General features: G+C 50.8%; 3 protein-coding genes across 4 annotated transcripts; all 3 read right to left on the reverse strand.

Moving 5' to 3' along the window:
- Positions 1-539: 539 nt before the first annotated feature.
- On the reverse strand, positions 540-8,648 carry LOC103065735 (solute carrier family 2, facilitated glucose transporter member 5-like). Its single transcript, XM_088136659.1, has 13 exons — positions 8,508-8,648; positions 6,837-6,935; positions 6,550-6,710; positions 5,812-5,936; positions 4,907-5,059; positions 4,709-4,834; positions 3,372-3,559; positions 2,900-3,010; positions 2,523-2,624; positions 1,979-2,054; positions 1,754-1,881; positions 617-732; positions 540-576 (listed from the first exon to the last, which is right to left on the reverse strand). Exons 1-13 carry the CDS (start codon positions 8,646-8,648, stop codon positions 540-542), a joined length of 1,563 nt encoding a protein of 520 aa, XP_087992785.1.
- A 1,089-nt stretch (positions 8,649-9,737) lies between these two features.
- LOC103065490 (solute carrier family 2, facilitated glucose transporter member 5-like) lies at positions 9,738-15,398 on the reverse strand. Its single transcript, XM_025169061.2, has 11 exons — positions 14,698-15,398; positions 14,439-14,599; positions 14,247-14,371; positions 13,823-13,975; positions 13,616-13,741; positions 12,852-13,039; positions 12,416-12,526; positions 11,894-11,995; positions 11,357-11,432; positions 11,079-11,206; positions 9,738-10,301 (listed from the first exon to the last, which is right to left on the reverse strand). The coding sequence occupies exons 1-11, from the start codon at positions 14,794-14,796 to the stop codon at positions 10,152-10,154; spliced, it is 1,419 nt and encodes a 472-aa protein (XP_025024829.2). The 5' UTR covers positions 14,797-15,398; the 3' UTR covers positions 9,738-10,151.
- A 2,055-nt stretch (positions 15,399-17,453) lies between these two features.
- On the reverse strand, positions 17,454-27,359 carry LOC112541101 (solute carrier family 2, facilitated glucose transporter member 5-like). Of its 2 annotated transcripts, XM_088136783.1 has the most exons (12): positions 25,053-27,359; positions 24,582-24,674; positions 23,347-23,489; positions 22,471-22,595; positions 21,053-21,205; positions 20,664-20,789; positions 20,297-20,490; positions 19,782-19,892; positions 19,139-19,240; positions 18,869-18,944; positions 18,618-18,745; positions 17,454-18,185 (listed from the first exon to the last, which is right to left on the reverse strand). In XM_088136783.1, the coding sequence occupies exons 1-12, from the start codon at positions 25,092-25,094 to the stop codon at positions 18,003-18,005; spliced, it is 1,476 nt and encodes a 491-aa protein (XP_087992909.1). In that variant the 5' UTR covers positions 25,095-27,359; the 3' UTR covers positions 17,454-18,002. The 2 variants fall into 2 exon arrangements, with proteins under 2 accessions (XP_087992909.1, XP_087992910.1); XM_088136784.1 differs by lacking the exon at positions 21,053-21,205.
- Between the last annotated feature and the right edge of the window lie 100 nt (positions 27,360-27,459).

Here is a 27,459-nt window from a genome sequence, read left to right on the forward strand (position 1 = left end):
ACCCAGAGCCCGTTTGGAGGAACGTGGGGAGCCCTGAATGCAGACCTGCGGTGGCTAACCAGGGTCCCCCCCCAGGGTGAGAAAGCCCACCTTGGATGTCCAACGGGACGTCCCAAAGAACCCTCCAGCCCTTCGAGGTAGCCCATGCACGAAGCACAATTTTCAGGACTAGCTCTGTCTTTATTGTAAGGTGACACGACAGAGCCTTGCAAGCCCAAAAGCCTTTCTCCCCTCCTCTCCTTTTGCAAACCCTTTTGAGATGCTTCCCACACCCCTTTTCCTTCTGCGGGCCGAGCCACCTTTTACACCCCGGCCGTCCCTCCCGTCTCCCGCCTGCTGTTACAGAACCCCGCCAGCAGAGCAAGCAACTCTCTTCCACCATGAAGACACCTCTTTATTTTAAAAATTGCACGCGAGAGTAGAAAAATCTCAACAGAGCAGGGAGGAAGAACTACTTCTTCAAATCGAGGGCACGGACGGGACGAAGGAAGCTGGCTGGATGGTCCTGTGTTTTCGGCGCCTCTTCCTGTTCAGACGCATCAACCGGCTCCGTGGTCCCAGTCGGTCATCAGGCACCTGGACGTGAACCTTTTTGGCCACCTGCACGGCCATAAGCCTCCGGATCTCCAAAAAGGTCTTGTTTTTGGTCTCAGGGATAGTCCTGAAGATGAAAACAAAGCTGGCTATGCAGAAAGGCCAGAAGAGGAGAAAGCAGTACGAGCCGATCTTCGCCTGGAGTGAAAAATCGAGAGAGAGAGACGGCGGTCAGCCTAACGTGGGAGGGTCCCTTGTGGTGGACTCAATAAAGAGATTTCTCCCCCCTCCCAAAAAATGTGGGTGTTAAAGAAAGAGAACGTCAAAACGACTGGAAAGGGGATAAAATGATTTTTGTTGTTGTTAAGGGAAAAAATGGACAGCGTTGGATGAAGGGAGGTATGAAAAAGCAAGCTTGGCGTTTAAAAAAAGGGTCTGGGGACCCACCCTCACTTTTAGCAGGTTCGACGGGGTCAGGAGGAGAGAGAAAAGGAGTAGGGCCAGGAGAAAAATGATCTTTGTTCCCATTTAAACGGAATTAAATGATATGCACTAATGGGGTTCCTTCTCAGACAGGAAGCCGTGCCCCCGTCCTATTGCATCGTTTAAAATATTGTATTATTATACAGTAAAATGCAATTAATGCATTATATTATTTGGGTACGGTGGCATTTATACAGAGATTATTCAAACGGATGATTTAGAGGACTTAAACCAGTATTTTTCAAAGTTGGCAACTTTAAGATGTGTGGACTTCAACTCCCAGAATTCTCTGGGAGTGGGGAATTCTGAGAGTTGAAGTCCACACATCCTGAAGTTGCCAATTTTGAAAAACACTGGCTTAAACCTTAAAAGATAAAGGGAAAAAAGGGGTTATGCCGATATTAACGATGAATGCTGCTAAGTGTCAGGCTGCTTCACACCTGGAGCTATTTAGCATTGCTAAACAGCTACAAAACGCTAAATGCATCTGTTACAAAACAGATTTTCTATCTTAAACTTAGTCCTTCCTCCTAAAGCCTCCACTTTTAAGCAGAGTAGGAAAAAAAAGAGGAAAAAAAAACAGTTAAAAAGTATTTGGTTTCTAGCGTCCTATTCCACTGGGATCCCGTTGAAAAGCGTCCTTCGGCCACAGGTCGGGGCATATCTATTTGAATGAGGAGGGGGCTCGGTTTCCTAATGCAGATCCTCCACGGCCCCCCCATGCCGATTCACTCACCTCTATGTGAAGGACCACTACCCCAGTAAAAAAATTGAGAAACCAGTGAATAAAACCACCCAGCACGACCCCCGTGGATCGGGAAGACTGGAGGAACAGCTCTGCAATGATCACGTTTGGTAACGGACCTGGGGGGGGGGAGATGGGGGTTAGTGAGTCACCCCCCAATGATCCTCCCTCCCTATCAGTGGGTGGGGACCCAGCACCCAGGTGAAGCTGCTTTACCTGGCCCCAACAGGTGACCGATGAGGAAGAGGAAGAGAAAAGAGGATGTGACGTAAGGCATCCAGGAGGTTGTGGCCTGTTGGAGAAAGCCCCCCGATGTCAATTATGGCATTGATGGGGCACCCTTTCGATCTCCCACCCTTTGCTATCTCGGGCCCCCACAAGCTGGTCACCCCTAACGCGGGCCAACCGAACGGAAGGGCAGCTACGTTTTGCCAGAAGGCACGTCCGCGAAAAGCAACCGTCCTTTCCTTAAATTAAAATTAAATTTTAAAATCAGTTAAAATTGCTACAAGGAGATTAGATTAAATTAGATTAAATTAAATTAAATTAAATTAAAATGGCCACAGGGAGACCTCCAACAGTCTCCTTTTCTGCAGCCCGATAACCTCCCCCCAAGTGTGGGGTGGGGTGAATGTCCCCCTTTTGAAAACACGGGACCCGGCCAAGCCCCGCAGAAAATACCGGCGCACGTTCGGGCCGTGGGCATTTTTTCCGAGAAGTTCTTCGAGTTCTTAAGTTCTTAAACGTTTCGATTACAGACCTGAAGTTCGAGAGTTATGGTTAACAAGACACACAGAGTGCTGCAGATGCTGAAGCCCACGAGAATTAAGATCCTTCGCCCCACGGTGTCGATGGTGTAGGTCTAGGGGGTAGAAAACCCGAGACAAAAGTGGGGCTAAGCCACGTTTTTTCAACTGGGGTTTGTTCAACCTGCCATAATTCGCTGGGAGCGGCCGCCATTCTCAAACAGAGAGACCGTCAGGCGGGTGTCAGCCTGAATCAAGGTTTGGGAACCACAGCAATCAGGCTGCAAAGGGGCTAAGTCACGGTTTGTCTCTGGACTTGGGTTCGAATCCAACTGGCAGAGAAGCCCCGTTTGGGGAAAGACGGGTGAGAAACTCGTGCTGAGAAACGTACCACAACTAATAAGGTGAAGATGACAAACACAGAAGACAGGATGCTGATATACCGAGCTTCGTTCTTGTTCAGCCACGTTTTTTTGTAAATCTTCTCCGCGTAATAATACACCTGAAAGCAGAAGACCCCCGCCACCAATTCCATTGTTCTGCCGATGCTACGGGGCACCCCTAATTTGGGGGAGTCAGAAACCCTCCATCAGAGACCAGATTCCCATCATCTTCGGCATCCCAGGTTGCCGACGCTGAAGTCCTCCAGATGTGCGGGAGCTCCCACGCCCAGAATCGCGAGCCACCAAAGGCAAGGTGGGCTGGGAACTGGGGACCCAGCCGTCCCCAAATCCCTTGAGGAGATGGTTTGCAGCAGGACACACTGGGCAACCCTGGAGCACGCCAAGGGGGCTCCGCGTGGCCCTTTGGCAGGGCCAGAAGTCCCCCCTCTCCCCCCAAGCAAGCCCCAGCCTCGGCCTTACAGCGTTGACCCCTGTGAACTGCTGACCGCCCATCAGGATGATGACGGAGATCATCTGCCACCGTAGACCTTCATAGGTGAGCAGCTTCAGCCCATTCATCTCCTTTTCCCCCAGTTCGGATATATCTTCCTGGTGGAGCTCGTCTATTTCCTCCTCCACGTCTTCCCTGTCTCGCAGGATCCTCAAGACTGGGGGGCAGGGGGGAAGGGGGAAGGGGACCCCCCGAAAAAGCCACTTTAGCAGACCTGCATGAAAGGGTCAAATCCAGTCTGCACCGTCGAACGGTGACCTGACGCAGGAACCCAAATTGTTTCTGAAATCCGTGGTGGAACCCATTTAGACGTTGCTATGGTGAATTGGAATTAGAAGTGAATATAATAAATGTGAGTTGAATCTGGGTTGCGGACTCAGTTGGACCAAGGACACGCCAGAAACACCTGCCTAATCCAGATTAACACAGGCAACGTTGGGGCTGGGGGTACAATTTTCGGACCGGATTTGCAACCCCGATTTAAGATTTGGTTTTTACGGGACAGGTATCTACAAGGCCGGTGGGACTACAACACCCATCGTCCCATTCCTGTACGCCCAGTCTCGTGATTCAGGACTATCGCTGCTTTTCGCAACATAAATGAATACGACTTTTAGATCCACAAAACTAGTGTGCGCAAAGCCTTCTAAAACTAAGAGCGTGAAGCAAAACGTAATGCAGACTCACGGGGAGGAATGGGGATGGCCTTTTAAAAATAATAACAATAATAAATCATTTATTTAAACAATTTATATAGCCACCCACCTCACAAGAGTGACTCTGGGTGGTGCGCAGAAGATTACAACCCAAACCCAGAACGTGATGTGGAAAACAAATAAATAAATGAAATGCATATTAGAATAAATAAAATACTCTACAAGAAGAGTAACATCATTAATCCCAGCCATTGACCTGGTCTGCCCATCAAAGTAAGCCGTGTTTTACGCAACCAGAGTTTGCCGGTCAGCCGCGACTGAACGTAAGCCACAAATGGGTGGAGCCCCCCTTTGAAGAAGATGCCAAACCAGGATTTGCTCTTGAAAAGCCATCTTCTAAAGGCAGGAGATCTGAATCCAGATTTTTCAGGATGGGTTTTGAAATTTCTTGGTGGAACCCTTCCTGGAGGCCACGGAGTGGAATAAAAAAGATATCCCATCCGTAAGAAAGGTGGTCTTCAATCATAGTGTGTGGGAATGCACCGTGGCGTGCTTTCACGGAGTCCGTCCCCCCAACATTTTTCAAGGGCAGATCAATCACCGAAGACCCCACTTTGCCTGCTCCCCCATGATGGCTGGGCTCGTTCTACCTTGCCTTGCCTTCTCCTCGTTCTTCTTCTGAATCAACAGAAATCGAGGACTTTCGGGGAACCTGGGCAACACAAGGAGCTGGAACGCCGCGAGGATCCCCGTGAAGCTCAGCAAGATGGGCCAACCTGCGCGAAGAGGAGGCCAAGTCACCAGGAGGTCCAGATCCTCTAGACGCCCAAGATCCCACGCCAACTTACCTCTTTTGGAGCCTAGGATCTCCCGAAGACTAAGGATCTGGGAGACCAGGACTCCGACAGCGACGGCTATCATAGCCATCGTCATGGTGGCCCCTCTCAAATTTCGGGGAGCAATTTCAGCCAGGTACATTGGTACGGCACAGGAGAAGATGCCTGGACAAGGGGGGAAACGGAGACGCAATCAACGGCCGTCGTGCAACCGAGAATCGGCCATTTCTCACGCGGGTCTGCGAGGTTCTGGGTTCGAGGACACGGGCCCAGCTGGGCAGCCAGAAAGCGAAGGAGGGACCCCAGAGCGAACCCCTGAACCCAAACCCATAGCCTGCCTAGATGCTTACAGAAAGTTGCCGGCGTTCGCTCGTGTGCTCTCGCAACAATACTCGTATTTTTAGGGTAATAATCAGCATTTAATGGGATGGATTATGTGACGTCAAGCCTTTTCTGACTGCTAAGCGACCCCTACAGACCACATTTATTGGTTAAGGGCGTTATATTATTGCCTAGTATTGCAGTCATGGTACAACCCAATAAAGGTTGTTGTACCCTCCTTGAGGTCTGTCCCCAGCGCAGTTTAATAAACCTGGCTCAAAGAGATTGTGGGTCTCCGTGGGTCAGCTGGGCCCTGGGGAACTTCCAATACAAAAGTCCTGCCTTCCGTCCCTAACATCGCCGGATCGGAAAAAGACGCCCAATTTTGGAGAGACGTAGCCACCATGGCTAGGGGAAGTGGACCTCGGGGTGCAAGGAAAGAGTGCATGGGGGCATGCAAAGAGCCCCTTATCTTTCCCACCGAAGAAGGGAACAAGGTGTGCATTTTTTCAGCCAACGTTCACGGGGAGGCCGATCCCAGCCACCGCCTGTGTGCGGCTTCCCAAATCCAGCAACTCGGTCTCGGGAACTCTCACCTGAGCACACCCCACTGATCAGCCGGGAGAAGACGGTGTATTCGTAGGCCTGGACTATGGTCGAAAAGCCCATCAGGATGGCAGAGATGACAGCTAGAAGGTTGGTTATCATCAAGGCACCTTTCCTAGAAGGACAAGAGACTCAGTCGATCTTAAGCGGGGGGCAGCGAACTCAAACCAGCATTAAAGGCTTCCCGCCTGCAGATGCCATTCTGAAGCACTGCAGAAGAAGACCAGCAAGGTCAAGAACTGGGATCCCGGTTTCCACAAAGTCCATTTTATCCTCTCGAACGCCTTTGATCTTCTTCCTAACTGTGGCTTATTTCCGGGGGAACCGGCTACCCGCACGGTGCTTTCTATTTTCCTGGAAGAAATAAAGAACCCGAAAAAGGGGCAAACCGAAAGAGGTTCGTACGGATCCAGGGTTTAGGCTGATAACTTTGCTTCGCAAAGGACCGTTCGGGAGCAAAGCCAGGAAAACGAACAACGGCGTGGAATAAATCTAAAAGACCGCTTTCTGAAATAAAGGCAACGGACGTAGGGTCGCCGTGCGTTTAGCAAACACGAAGGAAATGCCCCTCTCCTCCTCTTCGGCAAAGTTTTGCAAGCCTCCGTTCTCCTTCCCAGGTGCGGAGAACTCCAGAAATATAAAGCAACGGGGCGGGTCGTCAAGGGCGCATTCACAGCTAGGTCACAGTCGGACGGAGCAGGCTTGCTTTACCGGTGATCCCGTATTACCTGCCACAGGTATCGGCCATCGGGCAAACCATGAGAGACCCGATGAGGCCGCCCAGAGAATAGATGGTTGCGGTCAAGGTGAACAGAAAATTCAGGAAGTTGGCCTGGATGTTCTCCCTCCTCTTGGCCCTGGAAGTGGCGTTGAAGAAGTCTTGGATCAGCTAGACGGAAAATTGCACGTTCAGCCGCAGCGCAGAGGGGTCAGCCCGTCAGGGCCCCGGGGATCCGTCGAGAACGGCCTCTCCCAGGAAAGGGGGGGTGCTTGGACCCCACAGGGCCCCACTTACCGCAAAGGGATGATTCACCACCCAGAGGTTATAACCGTATTGGAGAGAGGAGCCGAAGGTTAAGATGATCGTCATGGCCATCAGCGGCCTGGTCAGGTCCTGCCGAGAGGGAGGAAAGGAGGCCATGAGGAGAGCTTGCAAGCCAAGGGGGGAGCAAGGGCGGGCGTCTTCATTGGTCCAGGCTTCCAAGGCCTCGAGGAGTTTGAAAAAATTTAAATTAAGAAAGCACGAGAAGCAGAGGGGGGTCGAGCTTTTAATCTGCTCGGTTTTTTTCTCTCTTGGGCTTTTTAATTATATTTTTATTCAGCGTAACCAAGGGAAGGAAGGAAAAATGGAGGGAGGGAGGGAGGGAGGGAGGGAGGGAGGGAGGAAAAACACAACACAAATAAACAGGGAATGCATAGCATTGTGTTCACCTTTTCGACCTTTCATTAATTCTCAGCAGTTGAATAGTTTATCCTAGTTAAAGTTCAAATTAAAAAAGAAACCAAAAACGTAACTTGTACTTTTCAAAGTTCTGTTTTTGTTTTCTTTGTTAAACGTATGTATTTTAACAAGCGTACACACTCGGAAAGAAACAGAAGAGCAACCGATAACGAACAAGGAAAAGCGACAGCTTTACCAAAAGACACAAACGACCAAAAGGGGCTACAAACGACACACCTCCATCAAATATTAGGATTTCAAAGTTCCTACGGCGAGAAGCGGTTGTTAAAATCCAAACCACATATAAATGTCAACAGCCACAGTCAAGACAGTATATTCTCTTTTCTGGATTTCATCCACTCCAAATTGATCGTCTCTTAAATTTTAAGAGGGTCCCTTAAAGGATTTGCATTGAAATAAAATTATCATCATCATCATCATCATCATCATCACTACTACTACTACTACTATTATTTCCACTTCAAAGCAGCAACTCTTTCTAAACAACGGTGTTTCTCTTCCCAGTGCCCTTTTTACATGCCGCTCCTGGCTGTTCATTCACGCAGCAGAGGAAAAGGGACCAACAGGTGTTGCCTGCGTGCAAAAGATATTGGAAGCCGCTTCCGGATAAGGCACGGATCGCTGTCTGCAGGCCACGCACGTGGATTGCCACAGTCCCAGCTCACCTGGTTGGGGTTTCTAGGGTTAATCACTTCCGGCTTCTCTGGATCTAACTCCATGGCTTTGGGGAGGAGGATCTGAACTCCGGACTCTGGCAAATTCTTCCCGGCTGTTTCAAAGAGAAATGGAGAGCTTCTGACCCCCACGCTGGCATCTGCTCCCCGCCATTCCTGCTCAGCCCTTCGGGCAGCTTGGAAGCACGACGAGGCGTGAACGTGCCTTCCCAGATGCCCCTCTGCCCCTCCCCAGCTTTTGCAGGTAGACTGCCCTTGAATAGGGAAGCCCCATCTCCCCAGCCCGGGTGAGAAACACACCCACCGACCGTCCCTTTGCCCGTCGGATCGCTGGAAAGAAGACGTTTCGGAGCCAATCGGGCAGTGGGAGCAAAAGGTTCTAGAAGGGAAACAGTTGGTAGTTACGACCCGAGTTCTCCTGTTTTTTCAAAACAAGGAGGCTGGCAGTGCCCGCGGAAATTTAAGGCGCAACGGCACCGGGAAGCCGGAGAGGCGTCGGGGGGGGGCGTAAGGAAAACCACCACCTAGCTGTGCGCAAAGAGGGGCCTACCTGGCAGGGCGGTCTCACGGCACCGATCCGAAAGCCCCGAATCCGGACCCAGGTCGGAAACCCTTTTCCCCCGTCTGGAAGCGCGTTGATGTCCTGTTGGAGAAGCTGCTTGCCAGCTGAAACGGCCGCCATCGATGACATTGTGACGATGGTTGGTGGCACAGCTGGCCAGATGTTTAGACTGGAAGTGGCCTTTTTGCCCACCTTATTATCTATTAAATTGTCGGATATTAGGGTATGATATTATCGCTTTATATTATTTTATTGTTCTTATTTTATATTATTTTATTATATGATTGTTCCGGTTGTTATTTTATCTTATGATTGCTATTCTTATTATATTATTATTGCTGTTCAAAATATTATTCATATTTTGTCTCTATGCCACCCCAAATGGCTTTGGGGTTAGGAAAAGATGGTTCCATCTCCCACCTTATTGCACTGATATTCTGGATTTTCTCCAGAAAATGCCTGCAACCGAACACCGCCGTAGCCAGTTTTGGCTCGTTCTCCGCCACGTAAATGATGTATTTTTTTCCGTCAGCTTCCTCCTCTCGTGGAGATTTTGCACAAGGGGGAGATTTTTGCCATTTTTGTACTTAACCGCAGCAATAACCAGAAAACCAAAGAAATAGGAGAGGGGACCAACAGGCGTTGCCTGCACATATCTTTTTGATATGCATCATTTTCTTCTTTTAATACATTTCCATGCCACCCCGAGTCCCGGTCAGTTGCGGAGGGTGGACAAGCTACACAAGTAAATAATAAAACTAATCCCCCCCCCCCAAAAAAAGATGTTTTAAAAAGGAAGAGTTTTATTTAATCACCGGGGACTGCACCACGATTGGAAAGGGAGGGAATCCAATTGGCGGTTAAAAATCTGCATTTCCTCGTTCTGGGCAGTTTCAAGAGAAAAACTACCCAGATGCACAGCTCAGAAAGCCTTTCCCACTCAGAAAACCTGAGTTAATTATATTTAATACTCATCTCTCCAGGTAAATTAAAGGCACGAATGAAAGGTTGATTCCTGGTGTTTTCCGAGCCTCCCGATTCTTCGTTCCCACTCCAACTTCTACGCCCAAATCTTCGTTCCCACTTCCACCCTCCTGCCGAGACTCTCCCCACCCCACCCAAATAAATGAACGTGCGACGGGCAGGGTTATTCACCAAAATGTAATATTTTTTCAAAATAATATCATTTTAGAAGCAAGCAAACAGCGGTTGGAGCTTGGGTCATCAAGAAGAAGCAAGGCTTAGACACGGAAAGGGGAAAAGCCAACGAGGAGGTTCTAGAGAAGTTTGCAAAAAGTGGTTTTGATCCCTCCAGGACGCTGCTGAGGGGCTGGCCGGTCTGGGGGGACCAGAGCGACGTCCCCCCAAACTGTCGCCCGCTCTTCCATGAAACGTCTCGGCCATCAGAGGAGGTCTGAACCTTACAGCAGCCCGGCGATCACTTGGTGCCCCTCAACCTGGCGAGAAGTCAAGCCTTCTGGTCAAGGAGCCACCTCCACGGCTCGACGCTTGGGGGGCTGGAGGTGGGGACGGGGGCGCTGCCTGCCCCGAAACTAAGGGGGCGTCTCACGCGTCCATCTTCCCTGGCCGGAAGCAGCTGAGATGCCCACAGAGAGGGTCCCGAGTCCACCGTTAGGACTGCTGGCCCTGATGGAGGGACATCAGCTTCCTGGTCTCCAAGAAGCTTCTATCCTTAGTTTCGGGGATGATCTTGAAGATGTAAAAGACGGTGGCGATGCTGAAGGGCCAGAAGAGGAGGAAGCTGTAGGGCTCCAGGTCCGCCTAGGAAGAGAAAGGAGGTCACAGGAGTGGGCTGGAGGTCCCACCGAAGGAGGTCACGCCCTGCCTTTGTCCCACCCATCCGCAGCTGGAGAGTTTGACCCAGGAATGGTCACCCTGGATTCAGCCAGGAACAGAGGAGATTCATGGCCGGGCTGAAGTGAGCTCCGCTCTTTCGAAATCTGGACCAGCAGCCCTTTCGGTGTTTTTATTTTCCACCACGAGTAACGCTCCGTGGAAGGCAGTTTCTTGGAGTTGCGTGGAAAGGGCGGGGCTACGTGAAACAGTGGGTGGGGCTAGGACTGAGGGTGGGTGGGGCTATATCAAAGTAGGCGGGGCAGGGATCCATAAGGGGTGGGGCTACATCAAGCAGGGGGTGGGGTGGGGTGGCATCCCGAATGGGCAGGACTGTCAAAGTGGGTGGAACTGGGATCTGGAGTGGGTGGGGCTAGGACTGATGGGTGGGGCTATATCAAAGTAGGCGGGGCTGGGGTCCATAAGGGGTGGGGCTCAGTCAAGCAGTGGGGGGGCGGTATCCAGAATGGGTGGGACTGTCGAAGTGGGTGGAACTGGGATCTGGAGTGGGTGGGGCTAGGACTGAGGATGGGTGGGGCTCAGTCAAACAGTGGGAGGGATGGGATCCAGAAGGGGTGGTGCTACTTCAAAGAGTGGGTGGGGCTAGGAGTGAGATGGGTGGGGCTACATCAAACAGGAGGAGGGGTGATCCCCTGAATGGGCGGGGCTATGTTAACAAGCCAGAAAGAAGAAGAAAAGACTCACTTCTACGTGGAGATACGTTACGGTGATGAGGAGTTTGCAAAGCCAGTGGGTGCCACCCGCGATCACGAAGGCCGTGGACCGAGAGGACTGCAGGAAAAACTCAGCCACCAGCACGCTGGGCACCGGGCCTGGTTGCAAAGACAGGAGGCCCGCCCTTGAACCCTTCCGGCTGGAGTGTGACTGGAAGGGGTCCGAGGGCCCAAAGCCAGGCGCGAGTTCGAAACAGACACGCTCTGAGATGGCAACCCCCTGGAACGGTTCGGCGCTGGGATACTCACCGGGGCCGGTAGCATATCCGATCAGGAAGATGGTCAGAAAGGACGCGCTCAGATACGACAAGGCGGGGATGTTTTTCTGCAGGAGAAAGAGCGGGCGTGGATTGCTCAGCGTGGACGGACCACTTGAAAAATATCCTTGCTCTATCACCTGCAGCCGTTCGAGGACTCGGTGAAGCGTCAGCGTATGCCACCGGAGTTGGGCGGCCCATAAACTTGGATAAATGAATGATCTGTTTCTAAAAAAAAGCATTCTGCATTTTCGCCCGTCCCCAAAAGCTGACGTGAATGTTGCAGAACTCAATCAAGAGCGGCGTCTGCCTGTCTGCCTTCAAGCCAAATCGGAAACTATGTTTTTATGGACTTATTTATCGTACTTATATCGCCGCCCCTCGTACATAAGGTGGCTCTTTAAGCAAAGCACAGAGAAGGGAGTTGTGTGGAAGCAAAGCTAGCAAAGGGGTTAGCAAAGTAACCCAGTTCGCGACGGCCGGAGAAAAAGAGGTTTTGGCTGCCAAAGTGGCCTTAAAAATCACCGACCTGAAGCTCCAGGGACATCGTCAGAAAGATGCAGGAGATGCTGCAAATGCTGAAGCCGGTGAGAAGCAGGATCCGTCGTCCCGAAGACTCAACAATGCTGATCTAGAAATTTAAAAAGTGCGGCAGCGGTGAGGAGCGTCAGACCCGGGCGGGGGCACCTAAATCTGTCCGTGCTTCCCCCGTGGAAATCCACCGGCACCATTTGGCAGCCGTTACGAACTTAGTTAATGCTGTTCCACCCTCCCAAATTACACGAAACCCTTTTTAATCCGTAAATCCAGAGATCGTCCGTTCGTTTTCGTCCGTTCTCAGCCAAAAAAAGGTCCATGACGCTTGGAGAAAGATACCATCGGGCATTGGCGATGGTTAAAGGAGCCGCATGGCTATTCCGACTTTCTCTCCTTCACCTGATTATTGCCCCCCCAGGATGGAAAAAAGAGGGCCTCCGTCTCGTCCCCAGCCCAAGCGTGGGAGGGAAGGCGCGAGAAGACCGCCGAGGTCACGGTTGCCCCAGCGTCTTACCACCAGCGTGGTGATGACCATCAGGAAGAGAGATAACGCCAGGCTGATGTACCAGATGGTCATTCTGCTGACCCCCGAGGACAGGTAGATCTGCTTCGCATAATGTTGGGCCTGCCATGAGAACAAAGACCCTCTTTCGCCAAGCGGTTCCAGGCATGGCGTTCGCGCCTTCCTTGAATTGCAAGACGCAGAACACGCCTCTGGCCTCCTCCGGTTGGACCACCTAGGGCAGTGTTTCTCCACCTTGTCAACTTGAAGATGTGTGGACTTCAACTCCCAGAATTCCCCAGCCAGGCTGGGGAATTCTGGGAGTTGAAGTCCACACATCTTCAAGTTGACAAGGTGGAGAAACACGGATCTAGGGGGTCTTGGTAGAGCAGCCTTCTCCAACCCTCCAGATAGATAGATGGGAGTCTCCTCCAGAAGGTTTCCATACCGCGTTGATCCCAGAGAGCTGCTGACCCCCCATCAGGATGATGACAGACACAAGATGCCATCGGAGGGTGGGATAATGCAGAATTTTGAGCACGTCCATATCTTTTTCCACCTTCTCCAAGAGGCCCTCTTGTCGGAGTTCTTCCATCTCGCGTTCCACATCCTCCAAGCCCCTCAGCTTTTTGAAGGCTACGGAGGAAGGAGGCAAGGGGTTGGTTGAGAGGGCAGGACAAGAAAACCCCGACCTTGAGGTCCTCTTCCTTCATCTGAAGCTGTTCAAAGCCACTTCTGCTGGAAAACCGGAGAGACACGCGGAAAACGTTTCATAGGTTGGAGGCACGTTCTCGGAGGGAGATCCCGGAACCACAAGGCCCACGCGGAGCTCCGTGCTTCGGTCTTTGAAGAACGCCCCTCTCTTTCTCCTTCCTGTCCAAACCAGGTGTCCCAACCTGCTGGCTCCAAAGAGGCTTCACCCACTGATTTTGCATGCCCCAAAATAACAAGCAGCCCAAAAATCAGAGCAGGAGGTCTTCACCTGGCCTCCAGCAAGGCCACTGTCCCACCAGCCCTCTTGGTAGCTGAAGAAAAACAAATTTAAGAAGAGGACAGCCCCTAGTCTGAAGCCATTTCTCTCTACCTTTTTAGGTGACAAGATGGAAGAGTGCACGACTCATTTTAATCGAGGCCAGAGACTTGGGAGGTCAAGACTGGCTTGAGAATACAAGGCACAATTGATAATCAATCAGTCAATCAATGATTCGTTACCCTTCCGGGCTTCTTCTTCCTGCTTCCTCTGAATCAGGAGATATCGAGGACTTTCAGGGAAGAACGGGAGCAACAGCAGTTGCACCAACGCCGGGAGCCCGGTGAGGCTGAGCAAGACTGGCCAACCTGGAGGAGAAGACCAGGTCAGGACCGTGGCCACCAGACACCGAATCACCCCAATCTAACATACATATTTTTATCCCTGACCTTCTTCACTTCCAAGGACTTCATGGAAGCCTATGACTTCCGCCATCAAGCTGCCGAAAGTGATGAACAGGTCAGCCACCGTGCAGAGAGCCCCGCGGAGATTTTGGGGGGCAATCTCGGCCAGGTACATGGGGACCACGCTGAAGGCAACCCCTGGTTTGGAAGGCAAGGAGAAGGATCCCTCACCATCTGAATGTGGTGGCCTTTTTCGCAGCCGAAGCTGGCCATTCGCCCCCGAGATAGTTACACAAAACTTTGGCAGGATGAGGCTACCCCAGGGCCGGGCAAGGAAGACCCACTCGCATGCCACTCCACGTGCCCACCGTGGTGAAAGAGTGCCCTTCGGTGGGGTCGGGAGAGCATGGGCAGCCGAAGGAAGCTTTGGGGAACGGGAGGTGGCCCCACCGTCAGGGCTGTCGCTCACCGGCACAGATTCCCACAAAGAGGCGCGAACAAATCAGAATTTCGTGGGAACGCATTGGCTTGGAGGAAACCACAAGGGCAGCCGCGATCAGGGCCAACAGGTTATTGGCTAGAAGCGTTTTTTTCCTGGAAAACAAAGATAGCAAGAAAGGGGAAGGCGAGGCGAGGTGGGAGGGGCAGGGAGGGGGGGTACCTGCCGATGCTGTCCACCACCGGCCCGACCATGAGAGTCCCGCAAAGGCCTCCGAGCGGGAAGAAGGAGACGGTGAGTCCCCACTGGAACCACAGCACGTTGCGGTCGATGCTGATCACGTTCCTGAACCGGTAGGTCGCGTTGAAGAAGCTTTGTATGTGCTGGGAGGGGAAGCCGAGCGACACGAGTTGCGTTACAAACCCACAGAGCAACACCCATCGGGGTGGGCCAGCCCGGCCCCATGGGTGGCAGGCCTTACCTCGGCGGGGTAGGTGACCAGAAAAGCGTTGTAACCGTACTGGACAGATGACCCAAAGGCAGAGATGAGGGTCACCAGGACGAGGGGCTTCGTGAGCATCTGCGGAGAGAAGGGAGGGCGCACGGAGCTGCGGTGTTTGGGCGTCCACTTCTCGCCTCCCGCCCGGGTCCCCTCAGGGGTCTCCCTCGTGGGGTGGGTGCTGCTCAGCTTCCAGGCCCAGCAGTGCCAACCGGGGGTCTCATGCCCATCTAACGGTGGGGAAATTCCTTTGGGGCCTCGCGACCAACGCACAGAATTGCAGGTTCCTCCATTCCTGAACCACACGTGGGGAAGACGCAAAGGCCCCAAAGTGCGGGGCGTTTTTGTTCCAAACCCAACTCCTAAAGAGGTCCAGGAGGAGGTGATAGAAGGGTCAATGCGAAAGAACTAGGAAAAAACAGGGGAATATAAAGACCTCCAGAGAGGGATCAAGCAGACGTGGAAAAGGAAACCGGTGGGAGTGCCAACCGTGGCTGGCACGCTTGGTGCCGTCCCCGAAGGCCTGCTCAAGTGCTTGGCACCTCCTCCATTGCCGGGAGCCACGTTACTCGCAGCAGCACTTAGATGGCAAGAGGGTCTTTCGCTGCCCCAAACCCTCGAGGAGGACCGAGAGTGCCCGACGCAGGCAGGATCGTTCTGGTTGCCATTTCACCTTCATAAGGCCTTTCTCTGCCCCTTCAAACCCCACGCTCCTTTGCCCGGCTGCTCACCGATAATCAGTTATGGAAAATGTGATTTTGCCCTGCTGCGTCCTCAGCCCCGAAACCGACCCCCGTCACCTCCGGTTTATGCGACCCCCCTTTTATTTCCGTACCCCAGACACCCTCGGGAAGGCACCCCCTTTCCCAAGCTGAGGGGTGGGAACGACTGCAGACTTACCCTTCCCGAAACAGCGACGTTCTCTTCCGCCATTCTTCGATCCGATATCTGCAAATCGGGACCAAAGTGCAGACGAGCAACTGGGGGGGGAAAATTTCCCACCAACATCACCCCCTAGATTTTTAATCAGCTTCCTCCGCAAAAAAGATGCTGCTGGTTATTTTCGGACTGCAACTTCCAGCATCCCCAGCCAGCCCCCCCAAAGTCAAGGGGGAGCGACTTATAGTTGAGTAACTTCCAGTAACTGAAATTCTAAAGTGGGAGATAACAGAGAAGCTGATTTTCCTCTAATTGGGCCACATTTCCACCTTTTGGACTCCAACGGCCATCACCCCCAACCAGGGATCAGGTGGGGACCATAGGCATTGGAGTCCCAAGGTCTCCGAGGCTCGAAAGCGCTGTTTTTATTCTCCCCACCTTCTTGACATGATGAAAAACGGACTTTTTGGGGACGGGGTTACCCTAAAGGTTAATTCAGTTTGGCTTTTACCTGCTCCTTCCTCCTGCTCCGTTTTCTCACGAGCTCAGAAAGGTGGAAGGCGGCTACTTCAGAAACAGACCAGGATGAGAAGATGAAGCCCTGGATGTGAGGGTGGAAACCGACTTCAAACAGTCAAACTGGGCTAAATTGCCCGTTCAAAGCTGTAAAGGCAGAAACACCGCCGCCCGGTGGCCGCCCGTGGCGCTGCAGCCGGAAAAGGGAATAAACCGCTTTTAAGGCGTCCGATTATTATTCCCATTACCCCTATTATTATTAAGTTATATTGATATAAATATTACAATACACAGCCCAGGAGCTGGGTACAGCCTGAGACCAGGGAAACCGAGTTAAATGAGCTAAGATAGCCTGTTCAAAGCTGTAGGCAGATGGTAGACCAGAAAACACCGCCACCCGGTGGCCGTTCGTGGCGCTGCAGCCGGAAAAGGGAATAAGCCGCTTTTAAGGCACCCGATTATTCTCATTATCTCTATTATTATTAATTGGTATTGATATAAACATTGCAATACAGAGCCCAGGAGCTGGGAACGGCCGTAGACCAGGGAAACCGAGTTAAATGAGCTAAGGTAGCCTGTTCAAAGCTGCCATCAGATGGTCAAGGCAGAAAACACCGCCGCCCTGTGGCCGTTCGTGGCGCTGCAGCCGGAAAAGGGAATAAGCCGCTTTAAAGGCGTCCGATTATTCTCATCATTACCTCTTATTATTAATTGTTAATAAATATTGCAATACAGAGCCCAGGAGCTGGGAACAGCCTGAGACCAGGGAAACCGAGTTAAACTGAGCTAAGATAGCCTGTTCAAAGCTGTAGGCAGCTGGTCAAGGCAGAAAACACCGCCACCCTGTGGCCCCTTCTGGCATTGCAGCCATAAAGTGGGAAATCCTGCAGGACGCTGTTGGCGTTTGTGGGGGGGGGGCTCCCCAAGGGAATCCCTGGCTTGGAGCCTCTCTTCGTTTAGCAGAGTGTTTTTCAGACTTTCCACTTTTAAGAGGCGTGGACTTCAACTCCCAGAGTTGCCCAGCCAGTTTGAATAATTCTAGTTTAGCGACTAAGCAGCCAGTTTGCAAAGCAAAAGATACGAGTTCGAATCTGCCTCTCCCGCTGCAACACCAGCCCCTCTAACATCAGCTTTCCAGATGTGAATGTTCAGTCCAAGTCCCTGGTCCCATGCGCATGCATGCCCACACCCAGATGGGCCATTTATATATCCCAAGGGAGCAGGGTGGGCATCAACAGTGAAAAAGAATCTGAAAGAAACCCACCTAGCCACAGAAGAAGAGATCCAAAGCTTTTTTTAAAAGTGTCTCCTTGCACAACAAGACTCTTTACAACTTTTGGCATTTTAGCTTCTAAAAAGAATATTTATTTAAATTCAAAGAAACTGAAAGAGACAGGGAACAGCACAGAAACCACTCCAAATATCTTTATTTCTAGCAGTAGTGAGGGTCCCATGGTGGCCCTGCAAACAAAGATTTGGGGGGGTGAAATTAAGGGATTGTGGTACAAATAGCCCCACTTCTTCTCTTTTGGGACAGGCCACGCCCCTCCTCGGTGGCCATTTTGTGAGAGTGACCAACGCGGGCGCTAACAGTGCCCAGATGCCCGGAACTGTCTTCAAGGCCATCAAAATCCAATCCTCAACAAGGATCTACTTGCGTTCTAGTTAGTTATTCCAGAGAAATCTGCAGAATGAGGAGGCTTAAAATATTTAGGGCCAAATTCTTGGCTCGTACATCCTGGCTGAACAGAAGAGCTGAAATCCAGGGGAAAGGAGACCTAGTTTAACCCTCCAAGAAAGAGAAACAGCGGACAACACGCACGGAAAGGCAGCAATAAGGCGTCTCGGTGGGCCCTCCTTTGAAAATCAGCAATCATTTCCTTTTAATAAATTCAGCTATTTTCTGTGATTTCAAGTTGCTTGTTCTTCTTTGGTTTGGCTGAGCGCTCGGCCATGGCCTTCTGGATTTCCAGAAAGGATTTGCCCTTCGTTTCGGGGATCATCTTGAAAAGGTAAATGAAGGTGGCCACGCAGGAGGGCCAGTAGACCAGCAAAGAGTAGGGGCCCAGGAGTAACTGGAAAGAGGGCAAAGGGAAAATGACATGAAAGGAGAGTTTTTTCTAACTTACACTGAGCTTAGCCAATGCCAAGGCATCGGACCTTGCTACCTGTCCTACCGGCTGATGTTCGACTCCTGCCCGCCTCAGTTTTTAACTCGGCTTGATAACCAATCCGCAGAGTGAATGAATCTGCTCTCTTTCCCTGATGCATCGCATCCAAGGATGCTCCCCCACTTCTCTTTCCCTCCTCCGATTCCCAGCTCACAACTACCCTGTAGGGTAAGATTACAGCCTGGCTTGGATCTAGCACCCAAATCGATGCCCTCCGTCCGCGCTGGGGTTGCAACTCAGAAGATCAGCCTGGGAGTTCCGGGCAGCGGGAGGGCGAGAAGGACCGTGCTCGTGTCCCGTGAAGGCGTAGAAGCGTCCGTTTGCGTGAGGGCTCACCTCCAATTGGATAAGGATCAGCCCAGAGACAACGCGCGTGAACCACACCGCACAGCATCCAACCATGTAAGCCGAGGCCCGGCTCGACTGAAGGAAAAGTTCTCCCAGGATGACGATGCGGATTGATGCTGGGAGGAAAGGGAGAAAGGGCTCAGTCTGGGCTGCCTTTGTAGACGGGGGTCTCGTTTTGCAACCCCCCCTTGCTGTCTGGAGTTTCTAGCAAACCTTCAGCGTCCTGCCTGTTCACCTACCTGGTCCTAACATGTACCCAATTAAAAAGAGAATAATGCAAATCAGGCTAAGGTAAGCCATCAGAGGGTTGTAGACCTGTGGAAAGAGGACAAGCTCACGTAGGGAACAAGTCTTGTGAACAGGTCCCCCTCTCCGCCCGGCACCTGGCTTTCTCTAAGCTTAAGGTGCCCAAACTAGTTGTGGGCTCCCAGCAAGGGCAAGATTGAGGTGGGGGGCTTGGGAAGAGGGGCAGGGTGGAGATCCCCGCTGGAAGCAGGGAGCTTCCAAACCTGGAATTCGAGGGTGAACGTTAACAGAATGCAGGTCATGCTACAGATCATGAAGCCCATGATGAGAGGAATTCGCCGCCCCCACGTCTCAATCACATTGATCTAGGAAAAAAATCAAGGAGACACAACAGACATATGGTAGGGGGAATCTCAAGGGCAAGGCCGCAGGTATCACAGCCCTAAATCTCATGTTGCTAGGTGGCTCCCAGGCACCACCATGGCAGGGTGAAAAACGGAGCCACCCGTTCCTTCTTTCTTGCAAGGAAGCAAGGCCAGGCCTCCTGCCGCTGGAAAGTTAGCAGGTCTTGCAATTGTTGAAAAAGCAGCCTTGGATCCAGCGGTTTAGCAAGTTTGGAGGAACAGAGCTGGCCGCTGAGATAGCCACCAAGATCCAGCACGGCTTGCAAAGGACCGACGGGATATAAACCGTTTCCTCAAGCAGCGACAAAACCCTTTATCCTTTCTACCCGGCAGAGCCGTTTCTGCAAATCAGCCCTTCTTTCCTGTTCTTTAGAGCTACTCAGAGCCCAGAGCACAGGGATTTATTATGATTTTTTTCCAAAAGGTGGGGGGAGGAGAGGGAAAAGCCACATTTTGCCCTGGGTTTTAGCCTTTGGGAAAGCTGGAAAGGCGTGCGGCTTACCGCGGTGAGAATGATGAAGATGGCGATGACGCTGATAGCTAAAGAAACGATATTTGCGTTCTTCTTGGATAATTGCATAGCTTCGTAGATTTTCTCGGCGTAAAAGAACAGCTGTGGTCAAAGGGAAAAGAGGAGTTGCGCTAAAGAGGATGCTGCAAACCCAGAGTTTGTTCGGGAGAGGAGAACTAGGGAGATTTGGACTTTCTATCTGTTGCCCTTAAAAGAGAAGCGAAATCCACATGGGAACAGGGCAGGGAGGGGAAAATAGGGGAAGCCATCCAACGGGATGTCAGACACCCATTTTATTCACCTTTTCTTCTCCCTCCCCCTTCCAAAACTCAGAAAAATCTCATTCGGGACACAGCTGCCTTCCAAAAGCTTAGGCTTGGGAGCTGGTTACCCCAAACTGCCCGTTTTCAGCGTAGAACAAACCCCACGATCCATATTCTGGTTTCTTTGTCTGTTTGCTTTTCTCCTGCTTTTTGGGAAGTATTCGGGATGCATTTTTTCCTTACCCCGTTAATGCCTGAGAGTTGGCTTCCAGCCATAAAAACGATGACGGTGATGATAGGCCACCGAAATTTCTGCATGCATAAGAGTTTCCAGATTGTTATCTCTTTCTCGTTGCCCTCGTATTCGTAAAGGTCTTCCTTCTGGAGTTCCTGAATCTCGTCTTCCACGTCCTCCTGCACCCGCAAGCTTTTTAAGACTGGATGGGAAGAGAGGAAATGGCCAGGTCAGGGAAGTGACACCTGCTCCCCGCGCTGCAGCCGCAAGTTCGAAATGACGGGACAAGCTTCAGGAGGACCGCGAGCCGCCTCCGTGGCTCCCAGGTCATTGCAAGGCTGACGCCCAGCAGCCAGGAGGCCGTTGCACCCTTACCTTCTCTTGCTTTTGTTTCATCCTTCATCTGAATGAATAAAAACCGGGGGCTTTCCGGACAGATCAGCAGTAGCAAAATGCAAACGGTAGCAATGACACCCAGTACAGCGGCCAATAATGGGAAACCTGTGAGTGAGGGGGAAAAAAAAAGTTTGGATGGACGATTTGCCAAGGGCACAGTCTTTCCCCACCCTTCGCTGCTTTTTAGAATCTGTGCCTGACGTTTCCTTTTTCCTTTTCCTGCCCTGTCGCCTTTCCTTTTATGACGTGCCTCTTAGGCAGAAACGCGGTAGCGGGCAATTATTTCACCGCTGCTGCGTGGGAGTTATTCTGGCTCCTGCGAGGTTTCCAAAGATGAGCTTCAGCGATGATTCGATCGATACACGTACCTTCTTTGTTCCCCAAAATCTGGGGGAGTCCTAATATCTGACCGATCACAATGCCGAAGATGAAGAAGAGGACTGAGGTCGCGGTCAGAGATCCTCTCATGGGGGTGGGGGATACCTCTAAGAGGTATATAGGGACACAGCAGGAGAAGATACCTAAGTTGGATAAGGAAATTGAGCGGTGGGTTCACGGCATGCCTTGATGCAGCGATAGCGAGAAAGGGCCAAGGGCCCGTCTTGCGAACGCTGGTTCGTAACAGAGAACTTCAACCCAGCCAGCCTTGGTCGATGTTGAGAAACTATGCAGGGTGAAGCTTGGTCTGGAGAGGAGAGTTCCACAACTTCCCTAGACTGGAAATTAAAAATATTCTGGAAGAACGAAAGGGCAAACAGATCGGCTACGTGGCTGTCAAGCAAACGGCACAGCGTTGCTGTGAATACACCAAGCGCCAAGCTTTGGGACGGCCAACCGTTCCAAGTTTAACTGAACCTGTGCTGTCCGTGCAATTTTTTCCCCCTGTTCTGATTGTAATATTTCAGTCTGGTGTCCTGTGAGGTCTGGGAGCCAAGAAGCCCGGAGCATAACCCATTTTAAGGGATGGGACCCCAGGAGATAAATCCACCACCACGAGATTGCAGGCTTTTAGTTATTTCATTTATTTTTATGCCTCCCGTTTCTCTGTTGATTTATTTTTTATTCCTCGGGGCGATCGGTTTTTATTAAAAAGCAAAGCTTCGCCAGTGTGCGGGCACATGGCAACCGGGAGATGGCGCCAGCGGCTGCTTCGTCAATTTTCATCTGTAATTGTAAGGTTAGGATTCGAACCCGCTGTTCTAATTCTTTTTGCTTAGAACTTGACATTTTTCCTCTGCTTTAGGATTGCGCGGATATGCCCAATTTCTATAAATAAAGCATACCTTCGATGGACAGCCAGATGAGTTTCCGCACAAAAATTTTGAGTTTTTTTTTTTTTTTTTTTTTTTGAGAAGAGGGGCTGCAGTTAATCTAACCCAACTTTTTCCCAAACTCACCCCCTCCTGTGGGGGGTGAAAGCTTGATGGGGAATACAAGACCCATTCTCTCCCTTGTTCTATGGTTTTAACCCAAAAGCAGGAGCCGGAAATGGCTGGTTTGTCTGCCCTGCTGAAGAGCCAAGTCTCTAAATAAGCGGCTAGCCTCTTCAGCATCCCAAATTGTGGTGGCAAAGATATAAAGAGGCCGAAGTGACCGATCTGCAATGCATCCTTGGTCTTGGGTCTCCCTACGTGGAACCGCCAAGGACGGAGTGCCTCTGAGAATGTGCCAACTTCTACCCCTCCCTCCTTTCCTCGGTTTACAAATCACAGAGCTCGATTCCTAAGATCGGCCCGACAGTCTTGGGGTGATCTGAAGAGCAGACCCATTTTTGTTTTTTCCTCACCTGCGCATATCCCTGTAATAAAACTGGCGAAAATTGTGAATTTGAAGATCTGTATGATGTTGGAAAGGCACAGGAAGGCAGAGGCGAGCAAACTGAAGGCGTTATTCAACAGCAAGAGGTACCTTCTGAAAGGAAGAGTAGGAAAAGGAGCCGGATGGGCCTTAGCCAAAAATTTTTTTAAAAAATTAAACTAGAGTTAGGGGCTGTCATTCCTCCCCAATATTTTAAGCAGACCCTCCGCTCTGTCTTTGCCAGAGCTCCCAGGCCCCATGCAAAGCAGAACTAGGCGTGATTATCCCGTTATTAGGCAAAACATCCCCCCCCAAAATTCATTCCCTGAAAACAGAGACGCACAACTTTTTCCAGACGATGCTCAGCTTTGGAGCCACCGCTGAGATCTCGCACCAGATCTGGGGGTGGGGTGGGATCAGAATAGACATGAATTCATTTCTCCTTCAATCTCCTCCCCACGCCACCCACCAGTTCCCAAAAATAACAGGTAACTTTTTTAAAAAATCATTCGGCTTCGGGGGTTCCTCGGCAAAAAATGTCGCAGGGAGTCCTGCCCTGGGTGGATTCCTATCCAGACGCCAGAACAAGAGAAAGAAAATAGGGAAATTAAAGTTATGGGGTATGGGATAAGGGATTGTTTCTGACGTGGCCCAGAAGCTAAAGGAGCTGGGTGGAAGATTTCCTGGCAAATTACGTTGCAAAAATGCAGAATATTCAGGGCAGCGAAAATGGGGGGAACCTGAGCTTGTCTCTCCAAGGCGTCCACTGGAAAAGAGACCTCCAGGAGATACCTACAAGCATTTACTTTGCTCAACGGCCCTGGGAAATTGTGCGCCCCCCGCCCCTCCGCGCCGGTTCTTGTACCTGCCGTATTTGTCAACCAGGTTTCCGAACAACACAACGCCAGTGACCCCTCCCACAGGGAAGAATATCACAGCGGGCGACAAGGCGAACCAGAAAACTTTCAGATTCTTCATTTCCATCTTTGTAATGTTGGAGATGAGGTGCTTTGGGAAGAAACATCCGCGCCAGCCGTCAAAAGTACAAAGTTGTGGCTGTCCCGTTCCCAACCTGTCCCACCTAGACCGGGGCATCTCTCGTCCACAGCCTCTTCTCAAATTCAGTCAATCTGGCCCTTAAATCTGACTTTTTAACAGCTCTCTTTGCATTTGGGGTTTATTGTAGGGGCTATGATTTCTTTGCAGGAACCTGAAACAAACGAGCCTGCAGAAAGGTATGCCCCCCTTCCGTATGTGTGTGTGTATTTATATAAATAAAATAAACAAGGGAAAAGAAGATTTTTCATCCTGCGTATCTGTTGGTCTTTCTAGCAATTCAAAAGCCTCTTGGCATAGCCAGTTGAGAAAGAAAAGGAGGATTTTCCCATCATCCAGGAACTAAATTTAAGACGTTGGGGTACAGAATAAATGCTTAATACAAGCCCAGTTGTTTCATCCTCCTCGGTCCTTCTCTGACTGTATCCCTGAACAACTACAGTTAAAAATCAGATCCGGTATGGGGAGTCCCCGGGTTAAGAACGCCCGGTTTACGGACGAGCCATAGTTAAGAAGGGAGCCTACTGTAGCAAAATTTGAGTTAAATATACAATGGTTTGAGTTAAATACACGATACTACTTATACAGTATTATGTAATAATACTGTTCCAGCTTACGTACAAATTCAACTTATGGACAGACCTCGGGAACAGAACTTGTTCTTAAATTGGGGTCTATCTGTACTGCGCACTTGAATGGCTTTCTCGGTTAGCAGAGCGCGCTAGGAAACTTATTAGAGGTTGCATTTGGATTATGAGTGTGTCACGTGCATCGTGCACACAAACAGGACAGGGGCCTGGGGAAAATCACCCACTTGTGCCCACCAGCTCCTTGGCTCACCCTTGCACTTTTTCCCTTGAACACAGAGACGTGTTCTTCTTCGGAAAACCCCAGCCAAAGGACCACGCTATGCAGGTTTGCCCGCTACACCAAGCCATCGACCAGCCCCAAGCATTTGAGCATGGTGAGTGGGGAGAACTCAGGCCAGGGGTCTGATCAGGGTTCTCATCCCAGACAAACCCCGATTAACTCGGCAAGACTTACCGAAGCCGGGTTATGGACCACCAAGACGGTGTAGCCGTATTGAAAGTATCCGAGATAAGATACCAACATAGATATGATCAGCATGCCGGTCAGCTTCAACAGAAGAAAGGAAACCACGGTTATGTCAACGGCGTGGGGAAAACCAAGCCATGTTTCTCCTTTTTAAAAAGGAAATGGGTCCTCCATCGGGTTTGACTTGTGTGGCTTCAGGGACGTGCCCAGGTTGCTTCCGTGAAAGCGACACGGAAGGGGGTTGGAAGTTTATTTTATTAAACTTCCAGGCTGCTTTTCGCGCTTGGCACTCTGGACCAAGAGAGCAAGCCCCTCTTTAGAAGTCATTTTTTTATTTTTTTCAGCTCTGGGTCAGCCCCAGATCTTTGCCCAGCCTCACCCCGAAGGTTAGAAAGGATCACGGCTTAAGAGAAAGACCGTTTCAGTACAACCACAACTTATCCGACCCCGCAAACTCACATTGTCTCTGATTGTGGGCCCCGATTCCTCTTCGTCCTCCATCCTTCCTTGGGTATCAGGAGGACCCCTTGTTGCCTAGAAACTCAGGCGTAAAAGAGAGAAAAAGCAAAAAGCCTGTCCGTTCGTTCATTCTTTCACCGCATTTACGAACTATGATCCTCCCCCTGAATCAAGCCAGATTCCCCAAACTAGGCTCCCTGATTGCTCATTTTCAAGGTAGACTGCTGCGGATCAGGGAGGCTCAAAGAGGAAATTACGAGAGGGGATGGACCCAAGCAAAAGGCCTTCGTCTTTTCCTTCGAACGTCGGCTTGAGAGCCTCACGTTCAATCCCTGGGCTCCTTCCATAAGCTCCCCAAATTCGTTGGCACCCTCCCCGCGTCCTCAACTGCCCCTCTGCCCGCCCGTTTGGAAGGTGCCCGTTTGGGGAAAACAGTTGCCCATCGAAACAACCCTCCCCAACCACGGGGCGTCCCCAGCTTTGGCGTTTTAAGGCTGGAAAAGGGAAAAGCAAAATGCAAATTTACTTTTTTTTCCTGTCTTGGAGCAAAAGGGGAAAGACCGGATCCACGCAGGCCTATTTTCTTTTGAACGAGCGCCGGGGCCGTGGAGGGAGCCAATCAGGCGAAGGGGGCGGGAACGTTCCGGGGAAAGCGGTTGGCAGTTAGGAGCTGTTTTGCATGAATTTCCATATGGAACGAAACGTCAGAAAAAGGCCTTCCGGTAACCAAGGATGCTTCGCTAGCCCCTAATGCAAAGAGGGTTTGTGCAATGCCCCAAACCACAGCCAACCCCATGTTAGCTTGTCTTTTCGAGTCCACGGGAATAATTTATAAGACTGTGTGGCACGCTTGGCAAACTGTGACTATATTAACCACGGATGTTTTGCAGCATCCTGCAAAATAAAACTAAAAAAAGAAAAAGGGAGATTGTCTTGGTTCCAGGTGAAGCGGCGATCTTTCATTTTAAACTCCGGCTAGAGGATGCTCCAATTCCCAGGAGCCACAGGCAATGTCGCAAGGCTGATTTCTCTTGAAATGGGCTTCCTTAATTTCTTTTTGAGCCACCCATGCCAGGCGAGGGAGTGACGGGACAGGAACAGGCCAGCTGGGTACGGGCACAACCGGGTGGGCATGCAAAGCCACCCGCGGGCAAAGGGCGCGCTCGCGTTGAGGGGTCCCGCGCCAGAAGCTGAGCCGTGGCCTAACCAAACGGGCCAATTTGGCACCCATTGAAAATAGAAAGGAAAAAAAACAGCCTGGTTAAAGACGCACCGCACGGCGCACAAGGGCGCTCACTGACCCAGTTAAACATCTTTCTGCAAATGCTGGACAGATACCAAGGTTGAACAGAGAGCTCCGTTTGGGGGACCTTCCCAAATAAATCCACGCTTGGGGGAAACCGTTTCCTTTTCGCCAGGGTGGCTGGAAGGAGGATTCGGAAAGCCCCGCCGTCAGGCCTGCGCGCTCCAGCCCTTTCTGTAGATTTTCTAATTCCTACTTTTGGGAGGCAAGTAAGTTATTTTAATAATCTGGGGTTCCCGGGTGGCTCTGGAGTCTTGGCAGATGGTCCTGCGTGGGCACATTCAACAGGCTTGTCAGTAAATAATACACTTATTAAGTCTTGCTTTTTATCCGGCTCTGGGTTCCTAACGCTGAGCCAGAAATAAGGATCAGCAAGTTGTCAAATTCTGGTTGTGTCATATTTCATTTCATTTCATTTCATTTCTTTTTTTCCTTTTCTTTCCCTTTATTTTTACTTTATACTTTATTTATTTTACCTTATTTCCTTACATCACTTCATCTGACTTTATTCAATATCGTATTTTGCCTTCTGCCTCTCATTTCTCTATCCTCTGGCTCCTTGGTGGAAACCTGGCAAGGGTTTTATGGCAAGGCCACTCCAAACCACCCCAGAACGAAAACAGTGGTGGAAAATGCGCGTCTGGTTTAATTCTGCGGGCAGCCGCGGGGCATTTGAATTATTATTTTAGCAACGCGCCTTTCTTTGGCACGCCGTCCCGTCCGAGCAGATGGCGAGATCGATTGATATGGCCAGAAAGGGTCAGGAGAAAACCATCATCGTTCGATATCATGGCAGCTCAGCGGACTTCCAGGAGATCTTCCCCCTAATCCCCGATACAGAGTCAGGAAAATGACCTTGGGCAGAAATCGTAACGTGACCAAAAAAGGCTGAAATGTTCTTTATGTGCAAGGAAGCCAGAAAATATCTGGAACTGCTTTCCTGATTCACTGGACAGGAAGTAAAGCACAACCAGGCTTGCAAAATTCTGGTTGTTAGAGCAGAGTTTCTCAACCTCGGCAGCTTTCAGATGCGTGGACTTCAACTCCCAGAATTCCCCAGCCTGGGGAATTCTGGGAGTTGAAGTCCACGCATCGGAAAGCTGC

The sequence above is a fragment of the Python bivittatus genome, unplaced genomic scaffold (genome assembly GCF_059951505.1).
Source record: "Python bivittatus isolate LINGU-HERP-01145 unplaced genomic scaffold, Pbiv_v1 ctg000090_np1212, whole genome shotgun sequence".
Lineage (NCBI taxonomy): Eukaryota > Metazoa > Chordata > Lepidosauria > Squamata > Pythonidae > Python > Python bivittatus.

Coding starts and splice junctions, on each gene's coding strand:
- LOC103065735 (XM_088136659.1), bottom strand. CDS start 8,648: ATGTCATCGATGGCGGCCGTTTCAGCTGGCAAGCAGCTTCTCCAACAG. Junction 6,936..8,507: donor CCGTGAGACCGCCCTGCCAG/GTAGGCCCCTCT, acceptor CCCTCTCGGCAG/GACCTGACCAGGCCGCTGAT. Junction 4,835..4,906: donor GATCCTAGGCTCCAAAAGAG/GTAAGTTGGCGT, acceptor CTCTTCGCGCAG/GTTGGCCCATCTTGCTGAGC.
- LOC103065490 (XM_025169061.2), bottom strand. CDS start 14,796: ATGCTCACGAAGCCCCTCGTCCTGGTGACCCTCATCTCTGCCTTTGGG. Junction 12,527..12,851: donor AGCTCTCTGGGATCAACGCG/GTATGGAAACCT, acceptor TTCTCATGGCAG/GCCCAACATTATGCGAAGCA. Junction 10,302..11,078: donor TAACGTATCTCCACGTAGAA/GTGAGTCTTTTC, acceptor TTCTCTTCCTAG/GCGGACCTGGAGCCCTACAG.
- LOC112541101 (XM_088136783.1), bottom strand. CDS start 25,094: ATGGAGGACGAAGAGGAATCGGGGCCCACAATCAGAGACAAT. Junction 19,241..19,781: donor TCTTCATCATTCTCACCGCG/GTAAGCCGCACG, acceptor TTTTTTTCCTAG/ATCAATGTGATTGAGACGTG. Junction 18,945..19,138: donor CGTTCACCCTCGAATTCCAG/GTTTGGAAGCTC, acceptor CTCTTTCCACAG/GTCTACAACCCTCTGATGGC.